The sequence below is a fragment of the Salmo trutta genome, chromosome 21, assembly GCF_901001165.1.
Source record: "Salmo trutta chromosome 21, fSalTru1.1, whole genome shotgun sequence".
Classification (NCBI taxonomy): domain Eukaryota; kingdom Metazoa; phylum Chordata; class Actinopteri; order Salmoniformes; family Salmonidae; genus Salmo; species Salmo trutta.
Genome location: NC_042977.1, coordinates 13,097,619 through 13,120,503, shown reverse-complemented (window position 1 = coordinate 13,120,503; position 22,885 = coordinate 13,097,619). Strand labels below are relative to the sequence as shown.

At 42.0% G+C, this 22,885-nt stretch overlaps 1 protein-coding gene across 2 annotated transcripts; it reads right to left on the bottom strand.

Annotated features, from left to right (window-relative positions):
• Positions 1 to 11,963: 11,963 nt before the first annotated feature.
• Positions 11,964 to 18,440, bottom strand: LOC115156718 (uncharacterized). Of its 2 annotated transcripts, XM_029704333.1 has the most exons (4): positions 17,412 to 18,440; positions 17,140 to 17,291; positions 12,380 to 12,646; positions 11,964 to 12,297 (listed from the first exon to the last, which is right to left on the bottom strand). In XM_029704333.1, the coding sequence occupies exons 1-4, from the start codon at positions 17,605 to 17,607 to the stop codon at positions 12,265 to 12,267; spliced, it is 648 nt and encodes a 215-aa protein (XP_029560193.1). In that variant the 5' UTR covers positions 17,608 to 18,440; the 3' UTR covers positions 11,964 to 12,264. The 2 variants fall into 2 exon arrangements, with proteins under 2 accessions (XP_029560193.1, XP_029560194.1); XM_029704334.1 differs by lacking the exon at positions 17,140 to 17,291 and having other exon boundaries at positions 17,412 to 18,382.
• Positions 18,441 to 22,885: the final 4,445 nt, after the last annotated feature.

The window sequence follows — 22,885 nt, the reverse complement described above, 5'->3', positions numbered from 1 at the left end:
TTTCTCTACTTCCTTATAAACTCACCCAACACCCAGAGAGTGGGGCATCTCTGGGCACCCACAGCCTTGACAAGAGGCTCCAACCCTGGGTACCAGTACGAAAAAACTCTTCCATGTCCCTTGGACATTTTTGTATCCAACTGTGTCCAAACTTTTGTCTGCTACTGTATATGTTAGTAATATGATCCTTAATCCCTCTTTTTTTTCTCCTTACGCCCCATTTTCTATCCTTCCGCTTACCCTCTTGCTCTTTTTGCCTCTCTCTCGATCTCTCTCTCACTCTCACTCTCTCTCTTGTTCCCAGAGCTCTCCTTTATCTCAGAGGGGTATTAGTTGCTTGGGGGGCCTTGTGCCAATCACATGGTGGTCAGGTGGTAGAGCTCAGGTTACCTCATGCCTTTTAACAACTGATTTAGGATCAGCCCGAACCTACATTTAACCATATTCAGCTACACAACAAAAGCAGCCATGGAACAATGGCTAAAGATTTTAAGTAACCAGGCATGGTGATAAGTATGAGTCTACAGCCTCGCACTCTAAGCCTGTTTTCTGTGTCTCGTTCTTTGGCATTAGAGCAAGGGGACTGACTGAAGGTAAGGTGGGTTTCTCCATCCATGAGGCAATCCATACAGTATTGCTGTCCATTATAGATTACAGACCCAAGACAACGTGGCTCAAGCAGATATGGTGTTTATTACAGCATATCTGCTGCAACCACAGGAGGCGTGGTGAATTGGTCAGATCACTGGTAACAATGTCTCCTCAAAGTTTGAAAAAAATGGAGTTGAAGAACAATAGAATTAGGAGAAACTACAAATTAAAACCTGGAGTGGTTTAGGTTTTTGTTTTGTTTTTTGCTTTCATGATTTGACTCGGTTTTGGTTCGAATTTGCAAACTCAAAGAACTTCCCAATTATAACTGTATATTGTTAATGATTTCTAAGTGAGTTAGCAGTGGTTATCTTATTAGGAGGAACTTACTACTACATGGCTTGGTCACATCCTGATTAGTGACTGCCAACTGTACACTCCCTTATGATCTCAATTTCTCAACTGTCTCACTTTGGCACTGAATACTGGCCATAACTCCTACAGTTTAACCATTACCATTTTGCACAAAATTACCTGGGGAGGACTTTTGTACTAAAACGTCTTTATGCAACATGAAAATCAAATCTACACCAGTCATCCATCTCTTGATAAAATCTACCTTGTGCTTTTGCACATTTAGACTGCTGTCATAGCAACCACTGTTGATCAGCTAATGGGGTGATTGGGTGTGAGGGCTTAGTGGACCAGTGTTATTGTCACGTCCTGACCCTCGTCCTGACCCTAGTATATATAGTAGAGTTGGTCAGGGCGTGACAGGGGGTGTTTTTGGGTGGTTTGTCTATGTTTTCTATTTCTGTTTAGTTCTTGTTTTTTCTATTTCTAGGTTGGAGTTTTGGGATGATCTCCAATTAGAGGCAGCTGGTTCGCGTTGTCTCTAATTGGAGATCATATTTAAGTTGGGTTTTTTCTCTATTGTGTTTGTGGGTAGTTGTTTTCTGTTTTGTTGTCTGCTGCCTGACGGAACTGTTTGCTGTCGTTTTGTTTCTTTGTAAAAGTGTTTCGTTTTCATTAAAGAATAATCATGAGCACTCAACACGCCGCACCTTGGTCCCCTCTATACAACGCACGTTACAGTTATGGTGTGATTATCCTTCTGGTGCTCAGGTGAATTTAAGGTCAGCACAACCGGTGTGGCTTTTATCCTCTGAGTAACTCAATTTGTCTCATTTCAGGTTGGTGGACTATGGATGCTTTAGCTGAAATTCAATGAAACCCGTTTTAGGGCCCTGTACTGAGGGAAAGTATGTTTATAATATTTTAACAAGGATTTACGTTTCAAGTAAATCAATGTTAATTGGATGAAATTAACAAAACAAAAGTTATTCCAAAAGTGTATTTTCTCAGCGCAGTTACAAAATAATTTGAGTTTCAGTTTGAGTGTGATGAAATTCCAATGACACATTGAGGATGGCAGCCTCAATTTCCTTATTGTCCACAGGCAAAAGTACAAGGAACACTGGAAAACAGTGGGTGTCCGGATTGTGTTTCCTGGTTGATTCAATATGAGTAGATCAACCAGATTCATGAGGAATGCTTTTCCAACAGTCTTGAAGGAGTTCCCACATATGCTGGCTGCAGAATTGATGCCTTTTCCATCCTAGCCCTGATCCCAATATAGGATGGGGCCTATGAATGTCACATACATGACTTGGCTGCTCGGATGACAAGTGAAATAAGTGCATTCTGAGCAGGTGAGGGTATAGACCTGCTGAGCTCCAACAATCTATGCCAACAGCAACATTTGGGCAAATAGCCTACATTGTGGCTTCTACCGAGAGTGTACAGCCCACCACAGAAGTCACTCTTCTTATAACTGTATGCAAGTATTTGCATAGTGTAGGCGACAATACAACAATCTCTATTGTTGAACGTCGTGAACTATTGAGTTAGACAAAACTTTGAAAGGACGAGGGGGACAATGAAGGGATTTTGATGGGACCACCACACTGCATATCCAATAGCCGAATATAATGTAATAGCTGACAGGGAGAGGGCCACGTGAAGGTTTGAACAAATGAAAAGGTGCATTCAACTCAATTAAAGTACTGGAGACAATCGCAAGTGCAACAGAACCATCCTACACAGCACAAACTGGTTGAATCCGTTGTTTCTCAGTAATTTATCACCGTATTGTGAGGTGGTATCTATGTGGAAAATACGTTGCATTTGAAAAAAGTAATCAACGTAAACTATTGTTTTGAGGGTGAAATTTCAACCACAGGATTATGTCATCATGGACACCAAATTTCCACAAAGACAAACTTTGTATCAAATATATTGAACTTGTACCTTTAAAACAATGTCAGCTCTTCAATGTTATATCCACTATCCGGAAAAAAACAATACGCCGGGCAAAACCTGCTAATGGAGAATTTATTTAGCTTCAGCTAACTTTTGGTCTCCCATCCAGGATTTTAACCAAACCCAGCCCTGCTTAGCTATGACATTTGTCACTGACACTACCAATGTGATATCATGAGAATAATTGTTGAGCTGTCTTCACTTAAAAAATAAATAGATTCACTGTTGCCAGTGGTGATTTTAGCATGTACATATTGGTGGGGCAAACAAAAACAAAAAATTTGGGATGCATCCCAGCAAAGCCACAACACAACACTAAACAAGACATGAATTGCACTATAACAGTGACAAATTGTGCCCACAAACTGTTAGAACCTACATCATGCTGTCCCAATAGCAGGCTTTCTTTTCAGCACCATGGAGTGAATCCTTACCACTGCTACACCTGGCTATCAGAGGAGCCTTGTCTGGCAGCAAAACAGTTCATTCAGCCTCATTTACTGCATTCAACATACAGTTGAAGTCGGAAGTTCACATACACCTTAGCCAAATACATTTAAACTCAGTTTTTCACAATTCCTGACATTTAATCCTAGTAAACATTTCAGGTCTTAGGTCAGTTAGGATCACCACTTTATTTTAAGAATGTGAAATGTCAGAATAATAGAGAGAATTATTTATTTCAGCTTTTATTTCTTTCATCACATTCCCAGTGGGTCAGAAGTTTACATACACTCAATTAGTATTTGGTAGCATTGCCTTTAAATTGTTTAACTTGGGTCAAACGTTTCGGGTGGCCTTAAACAAGCTTCCCACAATAAGTTTGGTGAATTTTGTCCCATTCCTCCTGACAGAGCTGGTGTAACTGAGTCAGGTTTGTAGGCCTCCTTGCTCACACACACTTTTTCAGTTCTACCCACAAATTTTCTATAGGATTGAGGTCATGGCTTTGTGATGGCCACCCTATACCTTGACTTTGTTGTCCTTAAGCCATTTTGCCACAACTTTGGAAGTATGCTTGGGGTCATTGTCCATTTGGAAGACCCATTTGCAACCAAACTTTAACTTCCTGACTGATGTCTTGAGATGTTGCTTCAATATATCCACATAATTTTCTTTCCTCATGATGCCATCTATTTTGTGAAGTGCACCAGTACCTCCTGCAGCAAGCACCCCACATCATGATGCTGCCACCCCGTGCTTTGCAGTTGGGATGGTAATCTTCGGCTTGCAAGCCTCTCCCTTTTTTCTCCAAACATAATGATGGTCATTATGGCCAAAAAGTTTTATTTTTGTTTCGTCAGACCAGAGGATATTTCTCCAAAAAGTATGATCTTTGTCCCCATGTGCAGTTGCAAACTGTAGTCTGGCTTTTTTATGGCGGTTTTGGAGCAGTGGCTTCTTCCTTGCTGAGCGGCCTTTCAGGTAATGTCGATATAGGACTCGTTTTACTGTGGATATAGATACTTTTGTACCTGTTTCCTCCAGCATGTTCACAAGGTCCTTTGCTGTTGTCCTGGGATTGATTTGCACTTTTCACACCAAGGTACGTTCATCTCTAGGAGACAGAACACATCTCCTTCCTGAGCGGTATGACGGCTGCGTGGTCCCAAGGTGTTTATACTTGCGTCCTTCAGGCCTTTTGGAATTTCCTCCCAAGGATGAACCAGACTTTTGGAGGTCTACAATTTTTTTCTGAGGTATTGGCTGATTTCTTTTAAATTCCTCATGATGTCAAGCAAAGAGGCACTGAGTTTGAAGGAAGGCCTTGAAATACATCCACAGGTACATCTCCAATTGACTCAAATGATGTCAATTAGCCTATCAGAAGCTTCTAAAGCCATGACAGAATTTTCCAAGCTGTTTATTATTAAAGGCACAGTCAACTTAGTGTATGTAAACTTCTGACCCACTGGAATTGTGATACAGTGAATTATGAGTGAAACAATCTGCCTGTAAAAAAATTGTTGGAAAAATGACTTGTGTCATGCACAAAGTAGATATCCTATCCGACTTGCCAAAACTATAGTTTGTTAACAAGAAATTTGTGGAGTGGTTGAAAAACAAGTTTTAATGACTCCAAACTAAGTATACTGCTCAAAAAAATAAAGGGAACACTAACAACACAATGTAACTCCAAGTCAATCACACTTCTGTGAAATCAAACTGTCCACTTAGGAAGCAACACTGATTGACAATAAATGTCACATGCTGTTGTGCAAATGGAATAGACAACAGGTGGAAATTATAGGCAATTAGCAAGACACCCCCAATAAAGGAGTGGTTCTGCAGGTGGTAACCACAGACCACAACTCAGTTCCTATGCTTCCTGGCTGATGTTTTGGTCACTTTTGAATGATGGCGGTGCTTTCACTCTAGTGGTAGCATGAGACGGAGTCTACAACCCACACAAGTGGCTCAGGTAGTGCAGCTCATCCAGGATGGCACATCAATGCGAGCTGTGGCAAGAAGGTTTGCTGTGTCTGTCAGCGTAGTGTCCAGAGCATGGAGGCGCTACCAGGAGACAGGCCAGTACATCAGGAGACATGGAGGAGGCCATAGGAGGGCAACAACCCAGCAGCAGGACCACTACCTCCGCCTTTGTGCAAGGAGGAGCAGGAGGAGCACTGCCAGAGCCCTGCAAAATGACCTCCAACAGGCCACAAATGTGCATGTGTCTGCTCAAACGGTCAGAAACAGACTCCATGAGGGTGGTATGAGGGCCCGACGTCCACAGGTGGGGGTTGTGCTTACAGCCCAACACCGTGCAGGTCGTTTGGCATTTGCCAGAGAACACCAAGATTGGCAAATTCGCCACTGGCGCCCTGTGCTCTTCACAGATGAAAGCAGGTTCACACTGAGCACATGTGACAGACGTGACAGTCTGGAGACGCCGTGGAGAACGTTCTGCTGCCTGCAACATCCTCCAGCATGACCGGTTTGGCGGTGGGTCAGTCATGGTGTGGGGTGGCATTTCTTTGGGGGTCCTCCATGTGCTCGCCAGAGTTAGCCTGACTGCCATTAGGTACCGAGATGAGATCCTCAGACCCCTTGTGAGACCATATGCTGGTGTGGTTGGCCCTGGGTTCCTCCTAATGCAAGACAATGCTAGACCTCATGTGACTGGAGTGTGTCAGCAGTTCCTGCAAGAGGAAGGCATTGATGCTATGGACTGGCCCGCCCGTTCCCCAAACCTGAATCCAATTGAGCACACCTGGGACATCATGTCTCGCTCCATCCACCAATGCCACTTTGCACCACAGACTGTCCAGGAGTTGGTGGATGCTTTAGTCCAGGTCTGGGAGGTGATCCCTCAGGAGACCATCCACCACCTCATCAGGAGCATGCCCAGGCGTTGTAGGGAGGTCATACAGGCACGTGGAGGCCACACACACACTGTTGAGCCTCATTTTGACTTGTTTTAAGGACATTACATCAAAGTTGGATCAGCCTGTAGTGTGGTTTTCCACTTTAATTTTGAGTGTGACTTCAAATCCAGACCTCCATGGGTTGATAAATTGGATTTCCATTGATTATTTGTGTGATTGTTGTCAGCACATTCAACTATGTAAAGAAAAAAAAGTATTTAATAAGATTATTTCATTCATTCAGATCTAGGATGTTTTATTTTAGTGTTACCTTTATTTTTTTGAGCAGTGTATATGTAAACTTCTGACTTCAACTGTAGCTGATATGGCCGACTTGCTTAAACAAATGTGTTGTCTACTGGCAATTGAGATGTACAAACTATGGCATAAGGGGACGACGAGCCGAAAAGAGGCAATCGGTAATTTCGATTAAGACATTCATGAGCGAGTTAGGACGGATGTAGTCAATATAACCATTTGTTCAGCACTTTTGAAATGTACAGCAACAGAATTCAGAACATGGGCCATTCTTCCAGTATTCTCCCTGTACACCAAGTCAGAACCTTAGGATAAATAAAGGGGGCATATTAGCAGACAATGAAAGCTCTTACAATATTCAATGATTACATTTCTCTAAAACAGGCTACATATGATACATGTGCACCACCAAGTCAGAACAGTATGCTAAGTTATGAGGGGGAAAGGAACCACATTATTAGGGTGAGGCACATGGGCTACTAACAGCTTACTTGTCACGGGTGTCGTAGGGTGTAGACCAAAACGCAGTGGGAAAATGTATACTCATCTTTTTATTAGGTGAAGAAGGAAAAACACAAACAACGTATACAAAAAATAAATAAAAATAAAACGAACTAGACAGTCTCGTCAGGCATACAGCAAAACAAGAAACAATCTCCCACAAACACATTCCTATTTATAGGACCTTCAATCAGAGGCAATGATAGACAGCTGCCTCCAACTGAAGCTCCCAACACCAATTAGCTAAACATAGAAATACAAATGACTAGATTGAACATAGAAATAAACTAACATAGAACAATAACCAAATCCTGGACTAATAAATCAAATACCCCTCTACATACACAACCACCCCGAACCATATAAACCAAATACCCCCTCTACATGAACACATACACAAACACACCCAGAACCACATAAAACAAATACCCCCTGCCACGTCCTGACCAAACTATAAGAACAAATAACCCCTTTACTGGTCAGGACGTGACATTACTAGAAAACATCCACTTAGTATTAATTTCTTAGCTACAGTATACAATCAGTACCAGTCAAAAGTTTGGACACACCTACTCATTCCAGGTTTTTTTTTATTTTTACTATTTTCTACATCGTAGACTATTTTCTACATCGTAGAACAATAGTGAAGACATCACAACTATGAAATAACACATATGGAATCATGTAGTAACCAAAAAAGTGTTAAACAAATCTAAATATATTTTAGATTTTAGATTCCTCAAAGTTCAAAAGGCACTCGCACATCTGAGCAATCTTTTTGCAGGTGCATGGCAACAGTTGAAACAGAATGAAGGAAAAAAGGAAACTGCACACTGCTCTTGATAGTATCACTGATATTTAATAAGCTTACATATCGGCCTCACGGCCTTCGTCAGAGCTTTTGTGAATTTTCTGAAAACAGCACCTCTATGTAGACCTAGCCCCACCCACATCCGTTCCAAGCATGGAAAGGGGTTGGAGGCAAAGGAAAAATAAATAAGTGCTACCAAACATAACAATATGCATTTCACAAACACTACAAAAGTGTATAAATAAGACACATTTAACACGTCCATAAAACCACAATGAGGACATAGCAAGTTTTCATTAATCATTGGGTACATGGGATTCCTCAAAGTAGCCACCCTTTGCCTTGATGACAGATTTGCACACTCTTGGCATTCTCTCAACCAGATTCAATTAACAGGTGTGCCTTGTTAATTTGTGAAATGTCTTCCCTTCTTAATGTTTTCGGACCAATCAGTTGTGTTGTGACAAGGTAGGGGTGGTATACAGAAGATAGCCCTATTTGGTAAAAGACCAAGTCCATATTATGGCAAGAACAACTCAAATAAGCAAAGAGAATCGACAGTCCATCATTACTTTAAAACATGAAGGTCAGTCAATATGTAAAATGTCAAGAACTTTGAAAGTTTCTCCAAGTGCAGTCCCAAAAACCTCTGCTGCAGAGGATAAGTTAACTGCACCACAGATTGCAGCCCAAATAATTGCTTCAGAGAGTTCAAGTAACAGACACATCTCAACATCAACTGTTCAGAGGATACTGCGTAAATCAGGCCTTCATGGTCCAATTGCTGTAAAGACACCACTACTGAAGGACACCAATAAGAAGAAGAGACTTGCTTGGGCCAAGCAAGACAAGCAATGGACATTAGATCGGTGGAAACTTGTCCTTTGGTCTATTAAGTCCAAATTTAAGATTTTTGGTTCCAACCGCCATGTCTTTGTGAGACGCAGAGTAGGTGAATGGATGATCTCCGCATGTGTGGTTCCCACCATGTGGGGGTGCTTTTCTGGTGATACTCTCTGTGATTTGTTTAGAATTCAAAGCATACTTAACCAGCATGGCTATCACAGCATTCTGCAGCTATACACCATTCCATCTGGTTTGCGCTTAGTGGGACTATCATTTGTTTTTCAACAGGACAATGACCCAAAACACACCTCCAGGCTGTGTAAGGGCTATTTGACAAAGAAGGAGAGTGATGGGGTGCTGCATCAGATGACCTGGCCTCCACAATCACCCAGTGTTTACCCAATTGAGATGGTTTGGGATGAGTTGGACCACAGAGTGAAGGAAAATCAGCCAGCATATGTGGAAAAGCAATCCTCACGAATCTAGTTCAGAGAATGCCAAGAGTCTGTAAAGCTGTCATCAAGGCAAAGGGTGGCTACCTTGAAGAATCTCAAATATAAAACATATTTTTTGGTTACTACATGATTCCATATGTGTTATTTCATAGTTTTGATGGCTTCACTATTATTCTACAATGTAGAAAATAGTAAGAATAAAGAAAAGCTGTGGAATGAGTGTGTGTCCAAACTTTTGACTGGTACTGTATATAGATATTCTTTGTTATTGTTTTTGTTGGGCAGTAGGTAGCCTAGCGCTTAGAGTGCTGGGCCAGTAACCACAAGGTTGCTAGATCAAATCGCTGAGCTGACAAGGTAAAAATCTGTCATTCTGTCCCTGAACAAGGCAGTTACCCCACTGTTCCAAGGCTTTCATTGTAAATAAGAATTTGTTCCTAACTGACTTGCCTAGTTAAATAGAAGCTTTGATGCTATCATCAACGATGCTATCCAGGCCTATTTTTTTATTTTGGAAAAGTTTTGTTACATTTCCTTTAAAAACAGCTAATTTAAATTTATACAACATTTATACACATAAAAAATGGCATAAAAGCATAAAAACAGCATTTGAATATTACTTTTGAGTTTGTTAAAAAGTACATATTTCTCATTTAAAAACAATAGAAACAACCATGAAAAAAACTAATTTTCTTGTAAAACATCCAATATGTAAAAGCCATTCAAAATGTGTATCAACAACTATTGTTTCAATTAACCCCAGAATTCAGCTATAAATAGACAATACAATCAGCCTAAGGTTTCAAGCTATGGTGGATTTAAAATGTAATGATATGAACCAAATATCCACATTTTATGGAAATGTATCTTCTCCTTGGATAGTTTCATGTCTCCATGTTACCAAAAATCTAGTTAGTTAAAGAATAAGACTAAATCAAATGAAAACTTCAATGGAAGTGATGGAGGCATGTGAGCATGTTATTTTCTTTTAAATGACAAAATCACCTTTAAGTAACATCAAACCAAATATGGAGTTGATTTGAATTGATTTCAGGTGATAATTGTTTTAACATGTTCTCATGCCCCCACCACTTCCATTGAAAGTTAGCTGAAGTTTGTAGTGGCTGTTTAAAGAAAAACTGTAATCCATGGTTCAGTTATCTTGGCCTATAGACTACTTTCAGGGTTGAGGAACCATCTAACATCAAGTTGTAAAATAGTGAACTACTCCTTTAAATGGTTGAAAGCCAGAGTGATAGACATTTGTGTGACAAATCCGACATTGTTTTTTTCATTGGAATTTGGTTGTGCTCTTCGATGGTTGAAAGTATAATGATAAACACATTGGAAATTCTAACTTTTAGCTGTCTTTTTGAGTGGGTGAATATAGGTTGTAATGTTATTGATCAATATTATCCATTGAATTATACATTTTTTGGAGGTATTTTTTAGGGTCGCGTGATATTTTTTTTAAACATTTTTAGGGAGATTTTCTGAAGGTCTTCAATTCTGCTAAACTGAGTTCTCGGGATTAACATGATGATGGTCGGTAAAGGAGGGGGAATACGGTGGCGACCTCTTCGTTGTTTAAACTGGTCTAGCCTGTTCTCAACAACGGGCAAATCTGAAAAAGGAGAGGATAAGGTAACGACCAAAAACGAATCTGTTTTCTTGTAGCCAGCTCGATGTATTAGGGAGAAGGTCCTGTTTTTACCCGACGTAGCACATAGGTGAATGTTAGCTAGTGCGTTGTTTGAGACAACCGCTATCTTGCCTGGCTTCCAAGCTAAGTGTTTAGCTAGCTATCGTATGTAGGGCAATGTTTTTGTAAATGACTGTCGTGTATACAGTTTGCAGTGGTGATTGCAATAGCTATATTCAATAACTCATTATGGAACCTCACAAACCCAAGGCAATTTCAGTACAGTTTATTTGATTTCACTGTGTAGCTAACGTTAGCTAACAAGCCAAGAGTTAGCTGAAGAAGTTAGCTATAGGTACTAATTTTGTTTTCTGTGGGTGCCAACCCGACTGCTACAAGGGAAAGATAATTTCATGTCCAACAAGCTGCCTACATAGTTTTTATTGAGAAACGGCTGCATTTCTGCAAATAGAAATTGGGATTAATGGACCGTTATTTTCCTTCGTGACGTTACGTGCTAGAACGATAACCAGCTAGAACAAACCTTGGATGCAGTAATCATAAGCCAAACAGTTTCACAACTAAAACGACAGTTTCTATGGTGGGACACATTCAGGTAGGTCCCTCCCGTTCCGTTTGCTTCCGTTTTAATAAGTTTTTTTGTAACAGAATCGGCGTAATGAATACGGACGGACTGGGACTAGAAATCGGCCCTGACATTTTATCCACTCCAGCCCACATCCACTGCCTGCTCCGTACTCGCTCATCCACTCATCCTTGACCGCTGGCTACGTCCCTTCCGTCTTCAAGAGAGCGAGAGTTGCACCCCTTCTGAAAAAACCTACACTCGATCCCTCCAATGTCAACAACTACAGACCAGTATCCCTTCTTTCTTTTCTCTCCAAAACTCTTGAACGTGCCGTCCTTGGCCAGCTCTCCAGCTATCTCTCTCAGAATGACCTTCTTGATCCAAATCAGTCAGGTTTCAAGACTGGTCATTCAACTGAGACTGCTCTTCTCTGTGTCACGGAGGCTCTCCGCACTGCTAAAGCTAACTCTCTCTCCTCTGCTCTCATCCTTCTAGACCTATCTGCTGCCTTTGATACTGTGAACCATCAGATCCTCCTCTCCACCCTCTCCGAGTTGGGTATCTCCGGCGCGGCCCACGCTTGGATTGCCATAAGGCATAACCCCACCGCCACCATGGGGCACTCTGTTCACAACGTTGATATCAGCAAACCGCTCGTCCACACGTTGTCTGCCATCCGCCCAGTACAGCTGAGTCCGGGAAGACCACACTTCTCCAGCGTGCCAGTGGCCAACCATTGGATACCATATACAACCACTCAGTACTGTTAGTCTACCTTGAAATCGTGCCTGTAGGGGTCCTTTGTCAACATGGTCTCCCACAGGCCACTGTAGGACTTGTCCTTGAAATTGTGGCTGACCAGGATCTTCAGCCCCTGCCACTCATCCTGGATTGCAGCCATGTTGCACCCCGATCTGCATGATTGACAGAGCAAGTGAGTTTGCAAATATGCAAACATTGTCTCATATGGCAATGCAGTGTAAAATAAATTCTTACCTCTAGAGGCTCCTTGAAATACCTCATCAGGTCTGCCACACCATCATCGCCAAAGGTGAGATGGCTGGCCTGGTTTTCTGGCCATGAGTCAGGGTTTAGCACTTTGAAAGACTCCACTGGGGTCTGGACACCCTCATCCTTCAGCAAACCACCAAACCTGGCTTTGAGATCATCCACGCCAATGTTGATGGCCGCCTCCATGTGCTGCTTCATCTGGGGGTTGGTGAGGTCCATGAAGCCTTTCAGATTCCCCTTCAGTGTTATTCCCTTTAACAGAAATAACACACACACACACACACACACACACACACACACACTGAAATATTTGGCCATTTGCCTGTCTCCCATAAATTGTTTTAGACTTATCCTCAAATCATTGTTGGGCAACGAATACATAGATTCTCAGTGTGAGAATCAGTCTTAAAACCTGTTAGGGACAGACATTCTGCTAGCGGAACGCCTCACCAATATCCAATGGTATAGCGTGGCACGAAATACCTCAAAAATGCTTTAACTTCAATTTCTCAAACATATGACTATTTTACACCATTTGAAAGACAAGACTCTCGTTAATCTAACCACATTGTCCGATTTCAAAAAGGCTTTACAGCGAAAACAAAACATTAGATTATGTCAGGAGAGTACCCTCCCGAAAATAATCACACAGCCATTTTCCAAGCAAGCATATATGTCACAAAAGCCAAAACCACAGCTAAATGCAGCACTAACCTTTGATGATCTTTATCAGATGACACTCCTAGGACATGATGTTATACAATACATGCATGTCTTGTTCAATCAGGTTCATATTTATATCAAAAACCAGCTTTTTACATTAGCATGTGACGTTCAGAACTAGCATACCCACCGCAAACTTCCGGTGAATTTACTAAATTACTCACGATAAACATTGACAAAAAAACATAAATTATTTTAAGAATTATAGATACAGAACTCCTTTATGCAATCGCGCTGTCAGATTTTAAAATAGCTTTTCGGTGAAATCACATTTTGCAATATTCTGAGTACATAGCCCGGCCATCATGGCTAGCTAATTTGACACCCACCAAGTTTGGCCCTCACCAAACTCAGATTTACTATAAGAAAAATTGGATTACATTTGCTGTTCTTCGTCAGAATGCACTCCCAGGACTTCTACTTCAACAACAAATGTTGTTTTGGTTCCAAATAATCCATAGTTATATTCAAATTCCTCCGTTTTGTTCGTGCGTTCAGGTCACAATCCGAAGGGTGACGCGCGAGCGCATTTCGTGACAAAAAAAATCTAAATATTCCATTACCGTACTTAGAAGCATGTCAAACGCTGTTTAAAATCAATTTTTATGCTATTTTTCTCGTAAAATAGCGATAATATTCCAACTGGGCGATGTTGTATTCATTCAAAGGCTGAAAGTAGTCTCGTGGACGCGCATCTCCAGTGTCACTGTTCCCAGCCTGACCACTCACAAATACTCCTGCTGTTTTTCGCCCAGAGACTGCAGACACCCCATTACACTTTCTGGCGCCTTCTGAGAGCCAATGGAAGCCTTAGAAAATGTCATGTTACAGCACAGATGCTGTATTTTCGATAGAGATGCTACAGAAGGACGACAAATTGTCAGACAGGGCACTTCCTGTATGGAATCTTCTCAGGTTTTGGCCTGCAATATGAGTTCTGCTATACTCACAGACACCATTCAAACAGTTTTAGAAACTTTGGAAGGTTTTCTATCCAAATCTACTAATTATATGCATATTCTAGTTTCTGGGCAGGAGTAGTAACCAGATTAAATCGGGTACATTTTTATCCGGCCGTGAAAATACTGCCCCCTCACCCAAACAGGTTAATCGATTTCTTACATCCTAACAAGCTCTCATCCTAACACCTGGAATCTCCTCTCATCACCCTTCTACTGAGCAAGCATGCCTCCAGCCTTTGCCCTAAGCTTTAGTGCTTCCAGTCTGGTCACTGTCTTGCTCAACTCTGACATGGCTTGGGGGAGGATCAGGTCATTCCTTTGCAGGGTGAGGCTAAGTGAAGATAGCTCACTCAAACATGTCTGTGAGAAAATGGCAGAATATACAAGTGCATATTCCATTTCTCGCTTTCTGTTAAGTAGTGAGTAAATAAACTGTCACCTGTCAATTACTTGATTCTGAAAGTTAATTTGTGTCTTGAACCCATTTTAAAAAAAAATAGTGTAGCATTACATTTCCTGTGTAAAACTGACCTGCTTTGCCCGCGCATGTCGCAGGAACACTTTGAGGGTTCTGTGGACATGTTTCTAGTAGAGGTCGACCGATTATGATTTTTCAACGCCGATACCAATTATTGGAGGACCAAAAAAAGCCGATACCGATTAATCGGCCAATTTTTTAAATGTATTTATTTGTAATAATGACAATTACAACAATACTGAATGAACACTTAATTTAACTTAATATAATACATTAATAAAATCAATTTAGCCTCAAATAAATAATGAAACATGTTCAATTTGGTTTAAATAATGCAAAAACAAAGTGTTGGAGAAGAAAGTAAAAGTGCACTATGTGCCATCTAAGAAAGCTAACGTTTAAGTTCCTTGCTCAGAACATGAGAACATATGAAAGCTGTGGGTTCCTTTTAAAATGAGTCTTCAATATTCCCAGGTAAGAAGTTTTAGGCTGTAGTTATTATAGGAATTAAAGGACTTTTTCTCTCTATACGATTTGTATTTCATACACCTTTGACTATTGGATGTTCTTATAGGCACTTTAGTATTGCCAGTGTAACAGTATAGCTTCCGTCCCTCTCCTCACTCCTACCTGGGCTCGAACCAGGAACACATTGACAACAGCCACCCTCGAAGCAGCGTTACCCATGTAGAGGAAGGGAAACAACTACTCCAAGTCTCAGAGCGAGTGACGTTTGAAACGCTATTAGGGCGCACCCGGCTAACTAGCTAGCCATTTCACATTGGTTACACCAGCCTAATCTTGGGAGTTGACAGACTTGAAGTCATAAACAGCACAATGCATTGCAAAAGGCTGCTAGCAAACGCACAAAAGTGCTGTTTGAATGAATGCTTACGAGCCTGCTGCTGCGTACCACCACTCAGTCAGACTGCTATATCAAATCATAGACTTAATTATAACATAATAAACACACAGAAATACGAGCCTTAGGTCATTTATATGGTCGAATCCATAAACTATCATCTCGAAAACAAAACGTTTTTCCTGTCAGTGCAATACGGAACCGTTCCGTATTTGATCTAACTGGTGGCATCCCTAAGTCTAAATATTCCTGTTACATTGAACAACCTTCAATGTTATGTCATAATTACGTAAAATTCTGGCAAATTAGTTCGCAACGAGCCAGGCGGCCCAAACTGTTGCATATACCGTGACTGCGTGCAATGAATGCAAAATGACAATTTCACCTGGTTAATATTGCCTGCTAACCTGGTTTTCTTTTAGCTAAATATGCAGGTTTAAAAATATATACTTCTGTGTATTGATTTTAAAAAAGGCATTGATGTTTATGGTTAGGTACAGTCGTGCAACGATTGTGCTTTATCGCAAATGCGCTTTTGTTAAATCATCCACGTTTGGCAAATTCGGCTGTCTTTGTTAGGAAGAAATAGTCTTCACAGTTCGCAACGAGCCAGGCGGCCCAAACTGTTGCATATACTCTGACTTGCAAGAGAAGTGACACATTTTCCCTAGTTAAAAGAAATTCATGTTAGCAGGCAATATTAACTAAATATGCAGGTTTAAAAATATATACTTGTGTATTGATTTTAAGAAAGGCATTGATGTTTATGGTTGGAGCAACGTGTACCTAAGCGATTATATGCAACGCAGGACAGGCTAGATAAACTAGTAATATCATCAATCATGTGTAGTTAACTAGTGATTATGATTGATTGTTTTTTATAAGATAAGTTTAATGCTAGCTAGCAACTTACCTTGGCTTCTTACTGCATTCGCGAAACAAGCAGGCTCCTCGTGGAGTGCAATGTAAAGCAGGTGGTTAGGGCGTTGGACTAGTTTAACCGTAAGGTTGCAAGATTGAATCCCCGAGCTGACAAGGTAAAAATCTGTCTTTCTGCCCCTGAACAAGGCAGCTAACCCACCGCTCCTAGGCCGTCATTGAAAATAAGAATGTGTTCTTAACTAACTTGCCTAGTTAAATAAAGGCCTAAAAAAATATATATAAATTTAAAAAAATAAAAAAAAAATAAAAAAAAAAATCGGCCAAATCAGCGTCCAAAAATACCGATTTACGATTGTTATGAAAACTTGAAATCGGCCCCTCCGATTAATCGGTCGACCTCTAGTTCCTAGCCACCGTGCTTCTACACCTGCATTGCTTGCTGTTTGGGGTTTTAGGCTGGGTTTCTGTACAGCGCTTTGGTATATCAGCTGATGTAAGAAGGGCTATATAAATTTGATTTTGATTATTCTTATTTTTTTTTTACATGGGGGATCCAGCGAGTTCCCTTGATGCTAAACAAATATCCACACCGAGCTCTCGCCCGAGAGATAGAGCTCTCGTTTGGATTTTCCGCTGGTGATACGTCTTCCATATCAGATTCAGAAGATCGTACACGACAGACACCTTTGGCTCTTTCTTCTGAATGGTCAGTATTGCCAGCTCTAGCCTTGCTGAGTATTGTTTAACATTCTCTGCTAACAAATAAAACTAAATCAGAGAGGTTTGTAACAAATACATTTTGTGGCATACAGTGGATTGAGATTATATGCCCCCCTGCCTCTCTCTGCAGATGGGTAATCACTCCCCCACGGTGTCCCATATTCACGGAGGCACCATCTGCCCCGAAGGAGATGCACTTCTTCATCCATGACCCTCCGTCATCTTCTGGGCAAACAGTATGAAGTGTGGCCTTGGTGGCATCCAAAACACCTCGAATGACAACACAAACAATTATACAAAAGTATTTCTGACAAACTATCACTATATCTCCATTACGAATAATGATTAAACTTTACACAATAATAAAGCCTATAAAGGGAAACGACTTACCAATGGCATGGAAGTGCTCAAGGGTCTGTTGTCCCACCAGGAGATTGACTGGCTTCCCATCCTCCAACAAGCGCATGTAGACAATCTCGGATTCGGTGTTGGGTATATCAGTGTCTATTAGAATGGCAAGATACTTTGCGGCTTTTAGCTTCATTGACAGGCTCTCTCTCATTATGTCAGCAATTTGACTGATCATCTTACATCATTGTCGTATGTGGGATTAATGTCAACTCCGTTTTTGTGGTGGAGTCTGATAAGCGGCCCAAATTTGACGAAAGGTTCTTCTTTCAAAATGAAGTATGCAATGTTTATCTGTATTTTCAGCTGCCTCCTCTTCTCCTCCTCAGACAGCAGCACTTGCCTCCTCAAGGCTGCTGACACCGTGCATGATGGTTTCTCCTTTCTCAACAGGTACAGATCTCTGTACTGGATATGCCGCTGCGAGATGTTATCTTTCGCTATGCTAACTCTTTTCAGATGCGGGTGTCCTGACACGAAGGATGAGTTGCCTGCTTGTTTCTGCCCTCTACAATATTTGCAGAACTTGACGTTGTTTTCGAACTCTAGCCATGGGAACATTTTGAGCCAATTCGCATTGAATTTATATGTTCTCCCTCTGCCGGCTACAGTGGACGATGAAGTGACAGCGGGGGTCACCGTAGCTTCACCAACGTTGTTCTCAGCAGCTTCGCCAATGTTAGCCGCCATGTCAACGTTAGCCGCCTCAGGTAAACCTTGTGAAGAGGCTTCATTAGTTGAACCTTGTGAATCCCCCTCGCCGGATTCTCTTTTTCGTTTAAAATAAAATGGAATGGTCTTCATTTTTAGCGATGTCTGCACGTTAACTTATACCGATACTTTTTTCCAGTGTTGTTCACCTTTCTCTCACTCTGGACTGCGTCATCACAGAAAACTCTACTGTGGTTAGCGCATGCCGCTTGTGGAATGTGGGACTTGTAGTTTTTAAACAAGCCACAGCGGGGGAAAAATAGATTACGGTAGGTTGTAATCTTTACTCGCACAATGTGCTCGTAAATAATGTTTCCGGTTCGCACATATCTATTTTTAGGGGAAAATGCAAGTGAAAAACTCGCACTGTGGGACATTTTTATATAGACGTGTGTCTTTCCAAATCATATCTTTTTGGTATTTCGGTTTTCGCTTTGTCATTATGGGGTATTGTGTGTAGATTGATAATGTTTTAACATCAATTTTTAAAGAGGGCTGTAACGTAACAATGTGGAAAAAGTGAAGGGGTCTGAGTACTTTCCGAATGGATTGTATATAGTTGATTTTATTAAAACATTGTCTATATGAAAAAATACACATTTTACATTTTTGACCAATCAATATTTATTTTGTTATCGGGGACAGCCCTAGTATACATATTCCGGTCTCTGGCATTGCTCATTCTGATATTTCTTAATTTCCTTTCTTGTTTATTTTTCTGGATAGTTTTTTTATTGCTAGGTATTACTGCACTGTTGGAGCTAGAAACACAAACATGTCGCTGCACCTGTGATAACGTCTGCAAAGGTCTGTACTCGACCAATAAACTTTGATTTGACATGAAATCAGTCAACACCTCAAAGCAAGACCTGGTGTCAAGATAAAACGATTCCCCACTAGGCAGATTCTTGTCGTTGTTGCTATCTGACTGTTTAGTATCATAACAAGGCACGGCTTCCGGCCCCATTAATGTGCGCGTCATTTTCACGACGTTGTCAGTAGTGGTGCAATGGATCACAAAACTCTAGGATCGGATCACGGTTTTGAGTCATGGATCGGATAATTTTTCGGATCGGCAAGAAAAAAAGGGAGACAAATATAGCTTTGCTTTCCATTTATTACTTAAAGAACACTTACAGCAAGGAACTTTTCAATGTTTAAGTAGATTTTTAAAATATTGAATACTCAATTGTTAAAGTGCAATATGAGGCATGATACCTTCTTCCTTTGAACAATAGTGAATGAAAAAATATGCCGTGTCCACATCAAAAAAGTACAAAAAGAAAGAAAGAAAGAAAAGCAGCCCTGAGCTTATAACTTCAAATAATTTTTCAAAAAGATGAGGATGCCTACATTTTCTGGGGAAAGGGTAGACCTCTTTGCAGTCACTATGTCCCCTGCCGTGGAGAACACCCTCTCGCTAGGAATTGAAGTGCCAGGCACAGCCAGGTAGCGTCTTGCCATCATGGCAATGTGAGGGTATTTGCACTCATTGCTTTTCCACCATGCCAGTGGATCACCATCCACTGGAATGCCACTTGCTGCCTTGAATGATGCCACCACCTCTTTGATGGTGTTGGCAAACATCTTGCCTGTGTCCTTGCTCGCAAAGGTCTTCCCGAAAGCTCCTTCATGGCCAAATTATTTTGTGGAGGAGATGTCTCTGAGTCTGCTCCTGTCAGCTCTGTGGTTTGACCCTGCAGAAAAAAATGATCTATTAAACTAACTATTTTCATAATTCATAGAACTATAATTGTGGCAATAATATTTAATAAAACCCATTATTATTCTAAATCAAAAATGGATGATTCTAATAGCAATACAATAGACTAAGATTAGACTGCAGTATGTTTATTAAGTAATTCCCTCTTATTTTTTTTACCTCTTCAATGGCCACAATCTCAGTGGTGAGATCACTGTATGTCCTCCGGCGTAGGGCAGGGTCTAGGTGAGACAGGGACTTAGACCTTGGATCCAGTGCAGTAGATCTATGAAGGTAGTCCTGTACATTAGGGGGGTATCTGGGGTTCATGTCCTCCCTAATGGCAGCCTTGACATCTCTAGTGATGGTGCTGTCTTCCTCACTTGGGGCCATGGATTGTAGAATCCTTGTTTTCAGAGGTAGGATCATGGACACAGATAGTTTCAGTGCTCAATAGGGTTGTAACTGTTTTGAGGGATTTGAGCACCTGGAGGACCTCCTTTGTCACTTTCACGTCATCATCAGACAAGGGGACGATGTCTAAACATTTTTTTTTTTTATGGTATTTTTTATTTCCCCCACAGGGTCTAGTGCAGAGTATACAGCTGGCTGCTGCTTAAGAAGTCACTCCAACATGTCATAAGTGGAGTTCCAGCTTGTTGTGACATGGTGTATGAGCTTGTGGGTCTGTAGCTGTAGCATTTCCTGCTTGGTCTTAAGCACATGAGCGGCTGTTGTGCTTCGGTGGAAAAAGGAAACCATCTCCCTGATCCTCTCAAGGAGGCGGTCCATCTGGTTCACTGAGATTCTCCTTTGGGATGCTAAATTGATCACATAGTAAGCTATTTGTGGCCCCGGTCCAGCCTCTATCACTGCATTTACTTGGTTCTTGGCATTATCTGTGGTGGTTGGGATATTGTTATTGGGCCTCTCTAGCTTCCACTCTGCTAGCAGAGTTTGTGCCTGTGTGACTCTCATAGAGGGGGCGTGGCTGTGGCACCGGACTTCGCAGCCGTCTGTGGTGAGGGCAACAGAGGATGCCTTGGATAATTCATCGACAATTTTGATCTTTTCCTGTTCATAACGATCTGGCACGATCTTCATACTGAAGTGGGTGCGCCAGAGGATTTCTTAGCGTGGCTCAGACACTTTCACCATATTTTTAAACCCTTTGTTTTCCACAACAGAGAATTGCCTCATGTCTGCAGAGATAAACATCCCAATAGATTTGGTGATGGCTTTAGCCCGGTCTGATTCTGCAGCAAAAGGCTGCTTAAATGCCACGGTGAGAAGTTGTCTCTTGGCTGAGGTGGCTCCCGTCACTGACACACCAGGGTGATGACGCTTTAATTGTGTGGCCATGCTCAATGTATTTCCATGATCCATATGGCTTTCTTGTGGCACAATGCCTACACACCGTAATGGTGTTGTCCACCACCCTTCTTCCATATTTGACAGGAAAGCCAAAATACTCCCATGAGACTTAAATGAAGCGGGAGGCTTTTCCAGTTCTTCAGCTCCTCCGCTAGCCAAGGCTGTCACTGCTCTTTTTGTCTTCTTTTCTTTTTGCAACGCGAGCATCCAGGATTGATTCAGCATGCCCCGTTCAAGTGAACAGTACACACAACTGTTTTTAAAAAAAATTATCAAATCAACATTCAGGCTTCAGAGTAAAATACAGCACGCATCTGTCTTGTCTTTATCTTTTCACTGCAACTCTGCATCGAGATTTAGGGAATTATTACTTTAAAACTATTTCACACTATGATGGTTAAACTTTGCAATTGATCCGCGGTTCACATGCGTGCTGAACTGTGGGGGGGTGATCCGTATGGATCACGGATCAACCACTGTCCGTTACACCACTAGTTGTCAGCCAACCCCTCTAAGAGCAGCACATCAGTGTTTCCCTTAGGATGTTGGCAAGATTTTTATGTAGAACGACTGCGAGGTCACCTCTGGTGACTTTTTAAATGGTCATTCTACTTCAAAGTGCATGACAATTTAATTATGTTGACACCATCTGAAAATATAACTAATGGGCAACTTTATTAAAGAAAGGCCCCTGAACTCTGTAAGCAATGATATGGGCAGCAACCATGTAACGCTTTACAATGTGTGCTGGTTATCAAGGGGCGAAGTATTGACATGTTTTTTCTAAATTGAGAGACGAGCTTAAAGTTTTCTTTACTGACCATAATTTTCACTTCTCTGACCGCAGCGTTAGCCCTCCCGTTGTCTCGGCCGGGTCAGAGCGACCAGGGCTCGGCCATGTGTTAGGTGCTGTTCTCCCGTGTCCAGGCCGGGTCAGAGCGACCCTGGCTCGGCCATGTGTTAGCCCTCCCGTTGTCTCGGCCGGGTCAGAGCGACCCCAAGGCAGCGTTAGCAATGTGTATGTTATAATCGCCCTGCCGTTGTCTAGGCCGGGTCAGAGCGACCCCCTGGGCTGGGCGCAGCGTTAGCAATGTGTATGTTATAACCCCCCTGCCGTTGTCCCGGCCGGGTCAGAGTTACCCCCGGGCACCACTCGTCCCCAAGAAGTCAGCGCACGACCTCTGTGCTATCACACGGTGGGAGGCCAGCGGCGGTGCGTCAATGTGCAAGAGGGCAGCGGCCGTTCACGTGGCCACTGTCGGCCGGCCGTAGAGAGGCTACTAATATTTGTTATACCACACTACCACCAGGTGGATACCACTGGAATGTCCTGCCCCAGAACTCACACGCGCCACATTCCGGACAAGGGCCCTGTTCGCGAACAGCCAGACTGCCCCCGTACTGCCCTTGGGCCCCATGTGAGTTTGGGAATGGATTCTTAAAACGCCCTCCTTCCTACACTACCTTCCCTTTGTTGTGGATATTGTGTGTGGTTGTTGTTAGGCTACTAATATTGTCAGGAAGAAGAAGAAAAAGAAGAAGAAAAAGAAGATGAGGATGATGAGGACGGTGAGGAATGCGACACCGCAGAGCGTGAGGCCGCCGCCAGCGCCTCGCAGCCCTGGTTTCAGCGCGGCTCAGGTCCTGGAACAGATAGCCTACTGCGATT

Excerpts from the sequence above, each read along its gene's own strand:
- LOC115156718 (XM_029704333.1), bottom strand. The coding sequence starts at position 17,607 with ATGATCAGTCAAATTGCTGACATAATGAGAGAGAGCCTGTCAATGAAG. Across the intron at positions 17,292-17,411 it reads TGAGCACTTCCATGCCATTG|GTGTTTTGGATGCCACCAAG; the intron begins GTAAGTCGTTTC and ends TTGTCATTCGAG. Across the intron at positions 12,298-12,379 it reads ATTTCAAGGAGCCTCTAGAG|ATCGGGGTGCAACATGGCTG; the intron begins GTAAGAATTTAT and ends TCAATCATGCAG.